Source organism: Mercenaria mercenaria, chromosome 13 (assembly GCF_021730395.1).
Source record: "Mercenaria mercenaria strain notata chromosome 13, MADL_Memer_1, whole genome shotgun sequence".
NCBI classification, from domain to species: Eukaryota; Metazoa; Mollusca; class Bivalvia; order Venerida; family Veneridae; genus Mercenaria; species Mercenaria mercenaria.
In genome coordinates, this window is record NC_069373.1 from 48,997,060 (window position 1) to 49,015,367 (window position 18,308).

The 18,308-nt window shown below is 33.9% G+C and overlaps 1 protein-coding gene across 4 annotated transcripts in view; it reads right to left on the reverse strand.

Moving 5' to 3' along the window:
• Positions 1 to 1,055: 1,055 nt before the first annotated feature.
• The window catches only part of LOC123529772 (neuroglian-like), a 47,838-nt gene continuing 30,585 nt past the window's right edge, over positions 1,056 to 18,308 (reverse strand). For 3 of the 4 annotated variants that reach the window (XM_045310290.2, XM_045310288.2, XM_045310291.2), the window contains exons 18-26: positions 17,810 to 17,938; positions 16,969 to 17,151; positions 16,264 to 16,383; positions 15,530 to 15,688; positions 12,618 to 12,764; positions 11,976 to 12,066; positions 8,512 to 8,532; positions 3,977 to 4,270; positions 1,056 to 3,354 (exon numbers count right to left, since the gene is read on the reverse strand). In XM_045310290.2, coding sequence (XP_045166225.2) covers positions 3,171 to 3,354; positions 3,977 to 4,270; positions 8,512 to 8,532; positions 11,976 to 12,066; positions 12,618 to 12,764; positions 15,530 to 15,688; positions 16,264 to 16,383; positions 16,969 to 17,151; positions 17,810 to 17,938 — 1,328 coding nt within the window. In that variant the 3' untranslated portion in view covers positions 1,056 to 3,170. The remainder of the gene's footprint in view (positions 3,355 to 3,976; positions 4,271 to 8,511; positions 8,533 to 11,975; positions 12,067 to 12,617; positions 12,765 to 15,529; positions 15,689 to 16,263; positions 16,384 to 16,968; positions 17,152 to 17,809; positions 17,939 to 18,308) is intronic. The other variant, XM_045310292.2, reaches the window with a different exon arrangement.

Sequence of the window (18,308 nt, forward strand, 5' to 3'; positions counted from 1 at the left end):
TATCAAATCAAGTGGTTCCAACGTTGTTTGAGCGGTTAATTTTACGCAGAACAAGTGGAGAAATAGGGACGAAATTACACATTTCCTGTCTTGTATGATTTAAAGGGATTTCTACCCGTTATATACCGATATAAATGAAAACAATGGGTGCACCTGGAGCACTATTGTGTCCGTTTCTCAGCACAAGTGTTCAGTTAGCTGAGATTTTCGCCGTTTATTCAAACACTTCTGTACAGTCTAGAGGCGGAAGGAGATTTTTGTCACTTTTTGAGATCACTGCATCGTATGCAGTGCTCATCAGGATCAAATAATGATTGAAACACTCAAAGTGCGAGTCACTTCTTTCATATTTCCCGGAACTTTGTGATCGATAAGATTTAAAATAAATTGAATCTAGTGGCGATTAATCCAAAGGGACTGTGTTAATGAATAATGCGATTTATCACACAACACTAGAACTGAATCTAACAACAGATTTCTCTTTGTTTTGGTTTTAGCTCCATTTCTGTTATATAACAGCGGGCGTTAAATCTAACCAGTGTTCCTGGTTTCTATTCCAGTATACTAACCTGTTTTCAGCTGTTAAGTGCCAATTTCTCCATATGTAGGCCGAAGAGACTTGGGACCCAATGTCTGTTATCAAATCGGTACAGAGAACACATGCATTGCCTGAGGATTGAACTCACAACCCTGTGATCTACTATCTCCCTATAGATCTAATTTGTGGGCAAGGGGTGGGGAAATATATAATCTGGTGATTTATCTCCATCAAGTGGCATTTATTGATCTATTGGTTCCGATTAAAGAACACAGTTAAAACGATTTAATGCAAATGACCGCAGAAGTATAGAATAGAAACCAGTGATTTAGCATTCTGTCAACAATTGTTTTATTTTTGTTGCTTTTATTTAGAGTCACACCAACATAATTGACATCTTATGACAACTTTTCCAGCTTATTTGATGCTTGAGGAAGTCCTAAGGTGCTCCTAAAGTGCGGCACATAATGTAGAACTGCCAATCCCCCATAAGGATAAAGAATAACTACAGGCTAAATTGGTACAAATATTTTTATTAGAAAAAAATATGCTATAAAATACAAATGATTATTGTGTAAAATGGAATGTATTAACTACAGATATGCTTAATTCAGTACAATTGTTTTCTGAAACACCAGTCTGCATGGTCTGTGAGTAAAAATATATATCCCATGAAAAACTAAAACTGTCTAATCTTTACAAATCATGCTCTATGTACATTATTGATCAATTGTAGCACTATATTCGAAAAAAAAAACTGCATGACTGAAATCAAATAATTATAAATACCCACAAAAATTTCTTCAAAAAATGCTTTTTCTTTAAAGGGGCATACCTCAAAAAGAACACAAAGTCATTTTTTTTAAAAACAGATTGCGATGTCTATAAATTATCAAAAACTAATCAATATTATGGAAATTATGATATAAAGGACAACTAAACTCTCTCTATTTTTCGATGACATCAAATGTTTCAATGTGTGACTTGCATTTTTGAGAATTTTCTCCTTATTTTACGAATTACAACAGAGTTTTTAAATAAATAAATATTGCCTTGAACTCACTAAGTTACTTCAGTTATACTTCTCATTTCAAGTTATTAACAATTCAAAGAGTTTTCCACATTTAAGAAGAATTAGCCATTAATCTAGATGTATGCCCCTTTAAAGGTCTTTAAAGATTACATGAAAGTATTTGCTTTTTTACAAAACTTGTTGGGTTTTTTTTAAATATTTTTAATCTGGAATAAAATGAAAACTGGAATTTTGTGATAAAATGGAAGTATTGCAGTAGTATTGTGTAAATGTTCACAGATCTAAAATACGTATTCAGGCTTTCAAGAAAGGCATTTTATAAAATGCAGTTGTAGATTGTAATGTCATACACTCTTAACATATCAAACATACAAATATTTACAAAATGTACAATTGCTTTTGAGCAGCAAAATGCTATGGTGATATGTATAAAAATAGCATAATAATTCATAAACCTGTTTGGTTTACCTGAAATATGATATGTACTAAATACACCAGACATTATAAATTATTATACCTCACTTTTGTCTACAATGGTAAAATCCCATTACCCGAAAAAGAGATATTTTGACTATCAGAAACATTTTCAACATTTTTGACACGTGACCTAGCAAAAGTGACTGTCAGGTCATGTGACCGCGCTGATATTTTGAATGTCATATAAGGGCAAATAACTGCTTCATTTTTTTGGTCAAATGATTACCTCCCTTGTACACAATGTCATATTGTAATGACGTCACTATTCAATGTGTACACAGGTGGTTACCGCGCTAAAGATGAAACTGTTGTATTAAATGAATTAAAAACTTTTTAAAAACTTTTTTATGTGCTTAATTTTGTTCGGTATAATAAAATAAATATCATATGACAGCGTGTGCGACATTGATATTGTCAACCCTCGAAACAGAATGTCACCACTCGGCTTTCGCCTCGGGTGACATTCTGCCCTCGGGTTGACAATATCAATGTCACACACGCTGCCATATGATATTTATATATTATTCAATAATGAATCTGAAATTTCAACCCCTAATTATGATATGAACTATATATAGCAGACATGAATAGCTTTTTAATAATTAATCTGATGACCATGGTCAACCTAAATCATAAAATGTTCTATATATTTAAGGCAGTACTACTATGTTTCCAACAATAAATCTGATTGGTTAAGCAAAATAACTGCGTAACAAATATGCAAAATTGTAATACTATTCAGCATATTCATGATAATGTATTATTATTATTAGGTCATTTATGATATTATTTATGTTTAAATTACATTAAACCACTCAGTATGGCTGGTTTAAAGAAACATTCATATAAAATTATTATGTATCGAAATATTTATTTTAAAAAAGTCTAGATTTTGAGTTCAAGTTAGTAAGTTGCAAAGATATTTATCATCTGACAAACAGTTGAGCAGGTATCTATAAAGAAAATGATTTCATAATATATTACCTGAAATTATTTCCCTATTATTTTGAACAGAATGGGAATTTTACAAAAAAATATTTTACAGATTGAAATGTCAGTATTTCAATGCATATGTCACTGACTAAGTTCCATTAAACTGAATGCTGCTATATACACAGTTTATTACACGAATGTAGACGCCGGCTTTTCAATCGGTGCGCCTTCGTCGTCAAACTTGGAGGGTTCGCTTTGATACTCCTTCTCGCCATCTATGCTCACTCTGTTCCGATCGTCGCTCATTTCCCGATCGTACTTTGGGGCTCGGTCATACCGCGGAGGTTCTCGATCTTCATCATAGTCGTCATATCTGAAACATTACACCATTATTAGTGCTCAAAATATCAACTAAATATCGTGACATCATAACTCATGGATATTATACCACGACAGTCACATCTTAGAGATACTATATCAATCGTGTTGATTTACAGCTTACTATTTTTGTTACATGTACATCAAAATCTTTGGACATAATACCAGATACACGACTTGTGTCACTGCAACTACAGAACATGACACAGAGAAACTTTAGAAAAACAAACAAAGTACATCAAACTTTTTAATTATATGTTATTGTATATCCACGGAAACGACACTTGAGAAACCTGATGGGCATCACAACATAATTCAGGACAGTAAGTCTCATACATATATATATATATATATATATTACCAGGATTTACATATCTGTCAGTCAAACCTGCCTTAAACAGCCAACCAATAACAAACTTAAGTTGATTTAATATGACTGCTTTAGGCAAGAGGTTGCTTAAAACTGGGGGCTGCTAACGCAGGTTCAACTGTTACAATGCCTAAACTCCGGGATACTAGTAATATTGTATTACATTGGCGGTTAAGATTATGTGAGACTGAATGACTGAAGACTGACCCAACTGTTTTTATGCTAACTAACAGAAAATAAAACTTACCCGTCTTTCTCACGTTTGTAGTCTCTATCATAATCATCATCATCATAATGACGGTCCCTATCATCGTAATCGTCCCTGTATGAATCCCTATCATAATCGTCCCTATATGAATCCCGGTCATAATCATCTCTATACGAATCCCTATAATCGTCCTTGTAAGAGTCCCTATTATAATCATCACGGTCATGGTCGTCATGGTAACCGCCATGTTTCTCATCGTAGTCATGATTAGAAATTCCTCTTGCCACCGGCTCATCACGTGAATCGTATTTCTCTCTTTCGTAATCCTCGTAGCTGAAAAACATGATAATAAAGTAATAATAAGTAAAATGTTGTTATGTGTTTCAAATCCCATTTATTAACTATAAAGTTTCCTTGTTTTGCTAGTTTGACTACCACATAGATGTTTAACCATAATGTTAATAGTTTGATCAGCTTTTGGTCCTGAAATGGACATGTGGATCAAGAAATGACTTTTGATGTCAATCAATGCCCTACCATGTGATAAAGTAATTAACAAGTCATATCATAACTAAGTGTGCACTTTGTTCAGTAATTTTAATCACAGAACATAATATTATGGATATCTCAGATTCCTACTTAAGCCACACCATCAATTTCAACAGCATCAAGACAGACACTACAATGCTTTAACACCTTTTTATTTCACTACACCTCAATTACTGTGAAATCATTTATCTATCGTGGGCAAGAAATTTCATGGTTTTAGCAAAAACTGCAGCTGTTTCATGCTATTTCATTGGGTCACATGTGCATTCCAATGTTTCAACACGAAATGCATGGGGATTTTACTTGTTGCTGAACTTTATTTTGTGGAGACCCCCGAAACCCCGAAAATTAGTCCCTGCGAATAATAATAATTTCACAGTATATCAATGGAATAAATACTAAAATCTGGTGATGTTATACAAAACAGTTTATTAAATCTAGTGTTAATAGTTTCTTTTTACTCTGACAGGAGACCTGGCTGTATTTCCTTTCAAGAATTTTATATGTCGCTAACGGCCAATTATCCAATTCCTTTGTTAAAAATCCCTACTATGAGCACTTAACCTCTTAGCACCAGCCATGAATTTTGTAGCAAGCACAAAACCCCTCCAACAAAAATTAGATATACTTTGAAAACAAATAACACAATTTCTCCTAGTATTTTCTAACTTCATTAGAGGTTTCATTATAGTCTACATAAAATGTGTCATAAGTCTTAAAAATGTTTTGTAATTTAACTTTAAATGTTTTGTAAGTCTAATGAATTTTCACAAAATGTTTCAGAAGTCTATTTAAAATTTTTCATAGCCTAATTACTTAACACATTTCCTAGACCTACCTAAAAAGTTTTTAGTAAGTCTACTATGATGATACAATGTTTCTACTGTCTTAAAATGTTTCATTACTCTACATGAAATATTTTGTAAGTCTACATAATTAATGTTTAATTGTCTTAACTTAAATATTTCATAAGACTTAGTCTACTTAAAATATTTCAGTCTATTTAAAACCGTTTCATAAGTCTATTTAAAATGTTTCAGTCTATTTAAAACTGTTTCACAATCTACTTAAAATGTTTCAGTCTATTTAAAACTGTTTCATAAGTCTACTTAAAATGTAAGTCTTCTTAAAATGTTTCAGTCTATTTAAAACTGTTTCACAAGTCTATTTAAAATGTTTCAGTCTATTTAAAACTGTTTCACAATCTACTTAAAATGTTTCAGTCTATGTAAAACTGTTTCATAAGTCTATTTAAAATGTTTCAGTCTATTTAAAACTGTTTCACAATCTACTTAAAATGTTTCAGTCTATGTAAAACTGTTTCATAAGTCTATTTAAAATGTTTCAGTCTATGTAAAACTGTTTCATAAGTCTACTTAAAATGTTTCAGTCTATTTAAAACTGTTTCATAAGTCTACTTAAAATGTTATGCCCTGTGTCTTTCCAAAAGTATGAGAAAATTCTGTACGAGGATTCTGTCAAAGAATATTTTTGTCTGGTCTGTCTAAACATGCTTTGTATAACTACATTCATGGGTGATAAATGTACAATGGCAGAAAGAATTCAAGCTTTGAAGAAATGATATGTGAATGAGTACAGTACAATGGAATATCAGCACCTGTCTAGAGATTTGCAATGAGCTCTGATTCACTTCAACTATTTGCATAACTGACATTATTTCCTTAAAATGACCATGTGTATTTATTTGATGAGTAAATGATCTGAACACACTAAGGTAATGTGTAATATGAAATGTGGAAATTATTAAATACACTTTTAAAAAGGGAACATCTAAAAGTTACATATGCGCATATCAAAAAGCCTTTGCATAAATTATTTTGCACATCTCACAAGCCCGCAGGATGTATCTTTGTATCTGATACATCAGTAACACATGCAGGCAGTTCAAACTAAGTTCCAAGATGGTCCAGCGAACCATGGTTACCTTTGTCTCTAGACTAATGCTTACATCAGCATTTTTGGTTCATTTCAAAATTACTTAACTATAACTTATGTCAAAACAATTATATGAAGTAGTAATAGATTAATTATACTAGTAAAGAAAAGTGTGTAATAAGATTTATCTAAGTCTGGTGTGTTCCGAGTACAAACTATAAAGACGTTAGTAGACGGCACTGTTAAAGAAGAAATTCAAACCAGAAAGCTAAGCATGTTTAAAAAGGACAGGCTAGACAAAAAAAATACTGCACGGCTGTTACCTAATCAATACTCTTTCAAAAAAATGTCATAGTCTTTTACACAGTTAATTTTATGACAATGGCATCACCAGACTAAGATAAATATCAGCATATGTGTTAACACAAAATTTCAAACTTCAGAATAAAATGTTAAACAATATATCAAGCCTTATTCTGCTTACTCGATTGCAATTTATATATCTATTGTCATGCATTTTGGCGTATCTATCTCTACTAAAGCAGATATTTTGATAACTAGCAGTAAAACCTTTATATATACACCATCAACAATACAAAAGCAAGAAAGTTTATACACAAATATGAAAAGAAAAAGATCTAGAAATGCAATCTCGTATCAATTTAAAAAGACCAAATTTCCTTTCCAATTAATTCTCTGAAGATAATATGAAGCCGTAAGCGAAAAAAAAAGGCCTTTAATAACAAATTATTTCAACATGTGACAGAACTTTAAATATTTACATTTATAGCAACACAAAATTCACACTACAGAAATGTTTCAAACAATAAAGTTCGCATACTTAAATCTTTGTCTAGCCTGCCCTTTGTGAAAATTTCAATACTGAAACTTAAGACCATGGAATGCTGCTTGTTTTTCTTAAATAGTCTATGTTCTCTGCAAGTTATAGAGTTAAGAAGGAATTCAACCAGCTTTTTTTGTATTTTTGATATTTTTCTCTGGAATTATATATTGTACAGTCGAACTTTGTTCTCTAGAACTCGATGGGACTGACAAAGTTTGTTTGTGCCATCGAACAATATACATAATTTAGAGATTTTGCACTGACCTGACAATGAGTTTGAGTGAAGCGTGATGTTCAAATTAACCGGGTTCATTTGAACGAAGTTCGACTGTATATTCAATAGTGTTATCATAGATACATCTGCAAGTAGTAGGATATCATTTGCCCCATTATTAGACACTTACCCTGCTAAATTTCTATAATGAACATGTCCATCTTCCAATTTGGACAGTACCATTAACTGTTTAAAAAGGTGTGCTTACCAAAGAGATACTGGCTGAATAGCGAACAGTGCAGATCATGATCAGACTGCACTGTGAAATCATTTTAATAGTGATGGCAAATTTTTTTGCAGCTTTTGCAAAAAATGGTTATTTCATGGGGGCTTATATTTGTGGATTTCTAAGTTTATGGAACTTTCTTCTTTTTGCTGGGATTGAATTTCACTGATGGGCACAGCCATAAAATCCACAAAAAACTCTTCCCCCATGAATGTTAATGATTTCACTCTTGCGCTACTGGTTTCTGACCAGTATCTTTGCATTTCTGAAAAATCCAACACATCCACAAGGCGAACGGTCTTTGTTGGCTTTAAAACTTCTTAACCTGCAAATCTGATGTAACTGCACATTGTTTTGAGAGCACAGTATGGAAAAGTAGGCAGTTTATAAAAATCAACTTGACTCACTTAATGCTATACCATGCTTTTCAACAGACTTTGATCTATAGTGGTTATTTTTATACACTACAGTAACTCCATTTACCATCAGGGTAGTGGGAACTCAAGTGCTCTAAATGAACAGCATACTGCATAGGTATTACACACACCCCTTGAATAAATCAGATACCCTCATCTTCCCATACAATATTACATCAAGAAATCTTTATATGTCACGAAAACATATCCCACTACTTCAACAGGCAAGTACAAAATAACAGAATATTCATTGATTCATTCTTACGATTTTTGTGTAGTATATCATATGATATAAACTTTAGTTTAGAAGAAAACATAGACTATATAGATATGTTTTATCTGATTTCAGGGTGATTTATCACGTCTTACCGTTCATTTCTATATCTTTTTCTGAAATGTACATACATGCAACAAGTAGAAAGTTATAGCCCAGTTAGAAATGTTATGTAAACTTTAAAGATTTATTATGCTCATCAGTCATGATAATATTTAACCCTTACCCTGCTAAATTTCTATAATGAACTTATCCATCTTTCAATTTGGACAGTACCATTAACTGTTAAAAGGGGTGCAAACCAAAAAGATACTGACTGAATGGGGAACAGTGCAGATCATGATCAGACTGCACAAATGTGCAGGCTGATCTTGATCTGCAATTGTCGCAAAGTCAGAATAAGTTGTGTCCAGCATGGTGAGGGTTAATCATTAGAAACTGAATTCAAAAGTAGAAAATCCTTATCAAATGTATTTAACTTGGCTAAACAAAACTGTGTTTGTAGAATTGTGTTCTACAGTTAAATGTCAAGTAGTACCCATTATCCATTACTTAAAACAAAACAGTTGCCAGTTTTTTTTCAGTTGTGGTACAAATTGACACTGAGGCAACATGGCTAGCTATACACTTAGTAAGGGAGTACTATTTTAACCTAAAACACAATGCTGTTTATAAAAACCAATATGTGATCTGATTCTGATATAGATCTGCACAACAAACGGTTTTTTTTAATTTGAAATATGGGCATAATATAACTTTAAAGGTAAAAGACAAAACTTTACATTAAAAAAATTCTAAACAGTTTCTGGTTCCCGCCCCTCTCCCCCATAAGGATGAGTCAAGGAAGGAAGTCTTTCTATAAACTGGCATGGCAAGGATAAAATCACTAATTACTAAAGTGTTTGAAATACAAAACCTGAAGAATAAAATACTACTGACATCTTAAGTTTGTGTGACAGCTTCCAAAATTTGCTATTTTTGGCTAAAATTTGAACAGTCTATCATCTACCTATTTCTATTTCAATGCCAATTTAACTGCAGTTTTAACCTTTCTCTGATCATAAAGGATGTACGGTAAAAGAGAAATTGTTACAAGTACATATCATTAGTTCAATACTATGACAAATTACGTATTTAAATAAACCATGATAATAATTCAGAATAACAGGCACACAGCCACTGAACGATACATAGCAAAGCATCTGTATTTTTGACAAGTCATTCAGTTCTTTGATTTTTGACATTACATTGCTGCAGTACTAGCATTTTTTTCCATGAAATTTTTCTTCAGAATGGACTTTATTCTATAACTGACCGGAAATCAAATCCTAGCATTTCCAAAGCCCCAATTTGAATTATAAACCACTGGGAATTAAATTTTTACAGAATTGTGATCTTAAAACTATGCTATACTGATACGCATTTATGAATAATCGTATAAACAAAACAATAACAAATAATTCTTGGTTTACAGTATCATGTGCTGATGGAATAATAGCAAGTTACTTTCTTGCATGCCAGACAGGTTTTTTCCCCATTTTTGCCGGTGCTGGAAAAAACTCATCTTACATCTCGAGGTGTAAGATGATTCACGCGCTGAAATTCTGAATGATTGTGTAAATTCATATGCTACTATAATAACATAGTGCTTAAAAGAAAATCATTTATTTATTTCTTTCTTCTATTAATTAAAGAAAATGGTATGCAAGAAAAAGAATCCATCACTAGATGAAGGTGAGGATGGAAATATCTGGCTCTAGGGTAACTCTTTTGCGGTAACTTGGCAGAGCCTCATTACTGCCTAAACAGTTATCCTCAAGCCAGATATTTCCATCCGCACCTTCAACCAGTGAAAGATTTTTATAAACTATATGCTACTATACAGCAAACAATTAAGTCTGATATAAGTTATTTTTTACAAGTTATTTGAAAAAAGTATAAAAAAATTACATTCCCATGCCTTACACCAACTCAAAATAAAAGAAGCACAAACAAATCTAGACCTTTATATCACTATGTGCTCCACTAAAAACTAAGTAAATATAGTTTCTAAAGAAACAGACGAGAAAGCATAAGCCTGGTGTCATTGTTCAACAATTAAAATTTTTCTTAGGGCTGTAAATGTGACACTTGGAAGGGTGGAATATCTTTTAACAAGAGGACTATAATGACCTTATATCGCTCTACACTAGAGTTTCACAGTTTAGGGAAGATTTTCAATGTTTCCCATATCTAAAGCCAGATAAAGAAAGCTACACCTACCCCTGGCTGATACATTTCTGACAAATCGAAATCGCTTTTAAGAAGTTTGATCAGGCTCATGTGGTTTCTATGAAATTATTTCAAATATCAGACCAGTGGTTTACATGGCATATGAAGATTTTATATCTTTAACTTTGGCGGATATGTTTTATTCACAAATCAGAATAATTTGGTCAAATTTGGTTGAGGGACAATTGTATCATGGGCTAGCAGAAACTGAACTCCTTTGAAAGAGGACCATCTAAAGAGCATCCTGGCCAAGTTTCATCAGCTTCCACCATAATGGTTTCAGAGAAGACTTGTTTGAAGAAAAGTGAGGACTGATGGATGCAGAATTACATAGGAGGGACAGCGAGTGGTCATACCAGCTCACCTTGAGCATTTTGTGCTCTGGTGTGTTAACACATTTTCTATGCTAACTGGTCACTTGCTAATTATTGTAAGTTTCTCAGCTTAAGATGATGAGAATTTTTTTTTATCAATTTTTGAAATGATTCACCGCATAAATCAAACAACCCCAAAACGTGTAAATCTTAAGGTCAACATTTGACATCAAGAATCATTTTTGTAGTTTAACCTTTGAAATTCGTATCTGGCATTTCAAGTTATATATTATTGGTCAAAACAGAATAATAAATATTGCTTCCCTCAACATTCAGAAGTGATCTGAAGAACTTTAAAAAAAAAACAAAAATAGAATGCAAGACTGTATAATGCCAAGATTTTATGGATGAAAAATTAGGATACAGGACCTTGAATCAGGTGATATTTGAATATATATTACGAATATTGAAATAAATTAATTCACAAAGTACAAAAATGTACTTCTGAAAACATTGTTAGTAGTAAATTTATGCATGTAAAGATTGTTTTAAATCCTTCAGTTAGAATGTATTAGTAAACAATATCAACTATGGTATAATTATAAGATCATACATCTTTCAACCAGTATCTATACATGGGCCATACTCAAAACTCCCCTAAATCACTGAACTAAAACATTAAGCTTTCAATGTATGACGCCATATACCATAGATTGGATATTTTTGCAGGGCTTAAATATTATTTCAGGTTTATATTTCAGCAGTATTATTCAAGTCTGCAAGAAATGAATTTCACTCCTACAATGTGGTAACAATTTCAAATAACACACTAAATATTCAAGACAGTTTTGAAATTTTGCAGATTACACTTTTTGTTAAAACTTGCAAAAAATAAACCATCGCCTATATTATGCAATCTACAGTACTTGACATTTTGTCATGGACATTGTCTAAATAAGAATGCCAGTCAATACCTGTCATCTTTGTAATAGTCATTATACTGTCCCCTTGAGTCCCTATCGAAGTCATCGTCCCTTCGCATCGGTGCATTGTCTTTGATAACAGCTGTATAAAGTAAAGTCAAAAAAGATATATATATATTTCTTTTGATAAAAACAAGAGCTGTCAGTGGTCAGCACGCTCGACTATTCTCAGTGCTTAATATTATAATATAAGCTATTAGTAAAACTTTAACATTACAATAAGCATATTTTAAGTCGAAAAGGGGCCAAAATTCAGTCAAAATGCTTGATAGAGTTGCCTTCTCCTTTTTACAGACTGGGGTCATGATGGTAAACAAGTATGCAAAATATGAAAGCAATATCTCAATCTAAAGGTTAAGCAAGCTTTTCTTCCCATTGTCTCTCATGATACCATGTGCATATACAATGCATTAAGTGCTAATTAAAATGCCTTACATTCCATCTAAATTTTTTTTGAGTTTATAATAAAATCTTTTCCACCGCTTTTTCAAGAATTTGACCTTAAAATACCAGTCAATAAAGACTTGAACAGTTATCTGCTAGTCAAAATGCTTAATTTTATTCTATCTATGTTTAAAATTCTGAAAGCATATGTTAAACACTAGAAAACATTATCATCCAATCATTTTTTACCTCCTTTTCTTGTTTTAGGTATTTCCTCTACATCCTTCCTACGTCTGTGTATGAAGTATATAAATATAACAATTCCGATGAATATCAAACCCGATATCAACATGCCAATGAACCAACCATAGTTTGCGGCCACTGCCCTTGCTGCAGCTGTAATTAAAGGAGAAATTTACATTTTAAAACCTCCCTTTGAATATGACATTGTACATCTTGTCAATACAACACTTCCAATATATACTTATCCGATAACATTATGCTGATGACCCATCCTTAGCAAGCTCCCATGGCCTTTACTGCTGCTAAAATCATACTAGAGAAATTTACATACCAAAAAAGCACAATACAGTGCTCCCTCTCTACAGCGACCCCTTGAACAACAATTCCCTCCTTGCAACAACACTTGCTACTGACTCCAAAATATGCTAATTGTTCTTTATTTTACCTCTCTACAACAACTCCCTCCGGACAACAATAAAATTTTCCGTCTCCCAAAGGGTGTTGTTATAGAGAGGGAGCACTGTACTAAACTCCATGCAATTAATATATTCTTATCCAGTCTTGAATACGACCAAATGCAGTTTTCACCTTTTTTGTTAAAGCTGAACAGTCACATAAACAAAAATATTACTGTGTCACCTAGTGTTTGTTTGTGTTTTTTTTATGTTTCACCCTGTTTTTCAACAGAATTTCAGTTATGCAACAGCTTGCAGTTAACTTAACCAGTGCTCCTAGATTCTGTACCAGCACTAACCTTATTCCGCAAATAACTGCCTACTTCTATACATGATTCAAAGGGCGAGCATATTAACACAATGTCTATTATCAAATTGTCATGGAGAACATAAGCCTCTGCTGAATTGGACTATGGAATCATCTAAATATGTGGGTATAAAATTTAGTGTTTTCAGAAATAATGGCTATTTTTTACTGGGGACAAGAATTCTTGATTTCAAACTAACACTTCTGTAAGGGTGAGTTTTGAGTATTCTTTTGAATTAAACTTTGCAGATTGTAGCCCAACCATATTAAAATTCCGTGAAAAGCTGTCTCCATGAATATTATTGGTTATACAGTATTTCACAAACTGATGAATCCATTTCACTATCTATGTCAGTATATGATTCATAAGCTTTGAATGGCTACTTATTTATTCTAATTTCTAACTAGAAAATGCTTTTGTAAAAAAGCGCATGTCTCCCCCAATGCAAAGTCCTATAGGCAAGAAGTCAATAGGGGTCAGGAGCGAAAGTCAAAGAGACACTGATGGTTGGCTGCAATAGGGATCATCTACTTGGCATGTCCAGTCATCCCGCTAAATTTCAACACTCGTGGCCTAGTGGTTCTCAAGTCATTGTTCAGGCTCCTGTGACCCTGACCTTTGATCAAGTGACCTCAAAATAAATAGGGGTCATGTACTCTGCATGTCCAATCATCCTATTAAGTTTCAACATTGTAGGTCAAGTGGTTCTCAAGTTATTTCCAAAAAATGATTTTACATGAACAGGCCACTGTGACCTTGACCTTTAATAGACTGACCCCAAAATCAATAAGGGTCATCTACTCTGCATGTTCAATCATCCTATGAAGTTTCAACATTCTGGGTCAAGTGGTTCTCAAGTTATTGATCGGAACTGGTTATCAATGTTCAGGCCCCTGTGACCTTGACCTTTAACGGAGTGACCCAAAAAACAATAAGGGTCATTTACTCTGCATGAACAATCATCCTATGAAGTTTCAACATTCTGGGTCGAGAGGTTCTCAAGTTATTGATTGGAAATGGTTTTCCATGTTCAGGCCCCTATGGCCTTGACCTTTAACAGAGTGACCCTAAAATCGTTAGGGTTCATCTACTCTGCATGACCAATCATCCTACGAAGTTTCATCATTCTGGGTCAAGTGGTTCTCAAGTTACTGACCGGAAATGGTTTTCAATGTGTGGGCCCCTGTGACCTTGACCTTTCACAGAGTGACCCCAAAATCGTTAGGGGTCATCTACTCTTTATGACCAATCATCCTATTAAGTTTCAACATTCTGGGTCAAGTGGTTCTCAAGTTACTGACCGGAAATGGTTTTCAATGTTCAGGCCCCTGTGACCTTGACCTTTAATGGAGTGACCCCAAAATCGATAGGGGTCATCTACTTTGCATGTACAATCATCCTATGAAGTTTCAACATTCTGGGTCAAGTGGTTCTCTAGTTATTGATCAGAAATGGTTTTCAATGTTCAGGCCCCTGTGACCTTGACCTTTGACGGAGTGACCCCAAAATCAATAGGGGTCATCTACTCTTCATGACCAATCATCCTATGAAGTTTCAACATTCTGGGTCAAGTGGTTCTCTAGTTATTGATCGGAAATGGTTTTCAATGTTCAGGCCCCTGTGACCTTGACCTTTGACGGAGTGACCCCCAAAATCAATAGGGGTCATCTACTCTTCATGACCAATCATCCTATGAAGTTTCATCATTCTGGGTCAAGTGGTTCTCTAGTTATTGATCGGAAATGGTTTTCAATGTTCAGGCCCCTGTGACCTTGACCTTTGACGGAGTGACCCCAAAATCAATAGGGGTCATCTACTCTTCATGATCAATCATCCTATGAAGTTTCAACATTCTGGGTCAAGTGGTTCTCTAGTTATTGATCGGAAATGGTTTTCAATGTTCAGGCCCCTGTGACCTTGACCTTTGACGGAGTGACCCCAAAAACAATAGGGGTCGTCTACTCCAGCAGCCCTACAACCCTATGAAGTTTGAAGGTTCTAGGTCAAATGGTTCTCCAGTTATTGCTCGGAAATGAAGTGTGACGGACGGACGGACGGACGGACAGGGCAAAAACAATATGTCTCCTGGGGGAGACATAATTATGCACTCAGTAATCTATAATTGTGAAGAAATCAAGCAATATTATTTTCTTACCAAAGCCAACAGTTCCGACAACCTGACTCTCACTAGCAGCACGGTTGTACCCATCGAAGGCCACCACTCGTATTTCATAGTAAGTTCCTTTCTCAAGATTATTGAGGTTTTTGTAGTTTCTCATCACCTCATCATTGGACCTCTGCCAGTCGGCAGCACCTATAAATTGAAGAGAATTCAAGTCAAAGATCATACTCCAATAGTTGTTACTGTCACATGACCAAAATATTTTTCAAAGTCTCAAATTTGTCCAATAAAGTGAGGCTTAATCTTCTCATAAGCTATCCATTTTTCCCATTAAGTAAATTAAATCTCAGCTTTCACTGGGCCTAGTTTTTACTTAAATAAACAAAAATGCAAAATTACCTTAAGTGAAGGACAAACAACATAAAATATTTTCTGTTAAAAGAATTATGCATCTATTTCGGAGATCAACTTCAAAACCTATCACTTCGTATTTTTGTGCTCTTACTTCTAAGTAAACCTGGTTGGCAACATAAAAGTATAAAGTTTGAAATTTATATAAATGTACTGGTAGCCCATACAAAATATTTATGTTGCAATTCTCTATACCCTGTCACTCTTCAAAGCCAATATAACATCATTGACAGTACTAGTTAATTTTGATGACTCAGCAATATTTTAGTCCACTGAAAAACAAATGTTTCAACACAAGGTTTTAAGTTTATGTACAAGCTAATTAAAAGCGAAAAACAGAAGTCGTTCAAGCATACCATCCTTTCTGAATTCTACGTAATACACCACATGTGCTCCAGTGCTAGCTCCTGGTGCCCATGTCACATTGATTGACGTCTCCATTATATCCTTAACATCAAACACAGGTGAGCCGAGGGCTGAAAATATGGAACAATAATCAAAAATATACAATGTACAGCTAAAATACATATTAAACAAATAAACTGGTTAATATGAAAAATTATAACTTAATGATCAGCTGAGACGTCATTTTTTATAAGGTACTTCCTTTGTTTTAACATTTTATCAATATTTACCAAAGTGATAACATGATTTAACCCCTTTTATCAACATGTAAGAAAATAATTTCATGTAACTGATCATATTTCACATTAGTATTTGACATTAATTTGAATCTGTCTTCATTTTAAATCGCAAACATTTTTATTCACAAAAATCCACTAATCAAATTTTACCACTTCCTGCGAAATCATTTAATTTTGTAGGCACAAAATTTCATGGCTTGGTTGAAACAGCTATTTCCTGTGGGCATAAATTCCTGGATTTCAAATTATGAATATAATATCAAAACAGGAATTTACTCGTTCTCTCGGATAAAATTTCACTGAGTGACTCTGTCATAAAATCCATGAAAATTAGTCTCACACAAATATTCATGATTTCTAAGTGTAAGACAGACATTAAATAGAAACAGGATAAATAAAGACCAAACACATCTTTACCTGCTTTGCTTGTTGTCGACACTTCTATAAAAACGCCTTCTCCACGGCCGTATCTGGTACGGGCAAATATATGAACTCGGTATTTCCTATCTGGTAACAGACCACTCAGTACAGCCTGTGTTGCCATTGGGTCATTGATCTGTTCTTCACGGTCATGGAAAGCTCCGAGCTCTAGACCCTCAACTGTAAACGTAATTACAAACTGATAAAGGAAAGCCTCTAGTCATAGTATAAATATTTTTTGTTTCCGATGCCCATCTTTTAACCTTTAGCCTGCTGGCGACAAATGATTCTGCCTTTGCGACCAGTGTAGACCAAGATCATGGTCAGTAAATTTTCAGTAAATACCTCTTTGAATAATAAATGGTACTGCCCAAAATGAATGATGGACCAGTCCATTATTGAAATTTAGCAGGATAAGGGTTAAATGGCTTAATTTCATTGAGAATGATTTTCCCCAACACAAATGATCATTCTGTCTCAGTTTTTTCTGTTTTGTTATGTTTTATGTCACAAAGTATAAAATTCAGGTCATGTTGTGGCTTTCTGGCTTTTAGTGGAGGAGGAAGATCCCAGGTGCCTCTGAGAATTATTTCAGACATAGGTATATACCTGGGTACAACTGCCACTCTTTTGTAAGTCAGCTAAATGACTTCCTCACATGACAGAATTCTACACTCCAAAAATGGTACCAAACCCGTAAGACTTAGAGGCAAGTGCTTCTGAGTCAATGACCTTAACCACACAGCCACAGATTGTTCTATTTCAGCAGTAGATGCTCAAGCTGGCTGTGTTTTACATTTGTTTACAAATTACCTCCATCAAAACTGAGACTTCTTACCTGTTTGATATCCGAGGTCATAACCTGTAATTATACCATTGAGATCTTCATTGTCTGGTCTCTGCCAGAACAGTACAAAGGAATTACTAGTTCTCACCCGAGCCTCAAACTTGGGTACAGGACCAGGCACTGAAAAAAGTTGTATGCATATGTTAGATCAAGGACACACTGGCTGTTAATATATATAACACAAATATTTTATTAAAACAGATTTTAAATTCATTATTCTAGCAATCTGTTAATTACCAGAAAAATATTTGATTCATACATAATTTAATAACAGAATATTTGATCCAGTGGTGTTTAATGTTGCATAAATGAGTAAGTACTGTTGACTGGGTAAAATCTTTATTGGCTTTATATTCATAAGTATTCGTGAAAAATGCGACTCACAAGTACAATTAAAATAGTTGTGAACCTTAACCTTACCCTGCTGTCGGCAGGTGATTCCGCATTTGCGACCAGTGCAGACCAAGATCAGCCTGCATGTCCGTGCAGG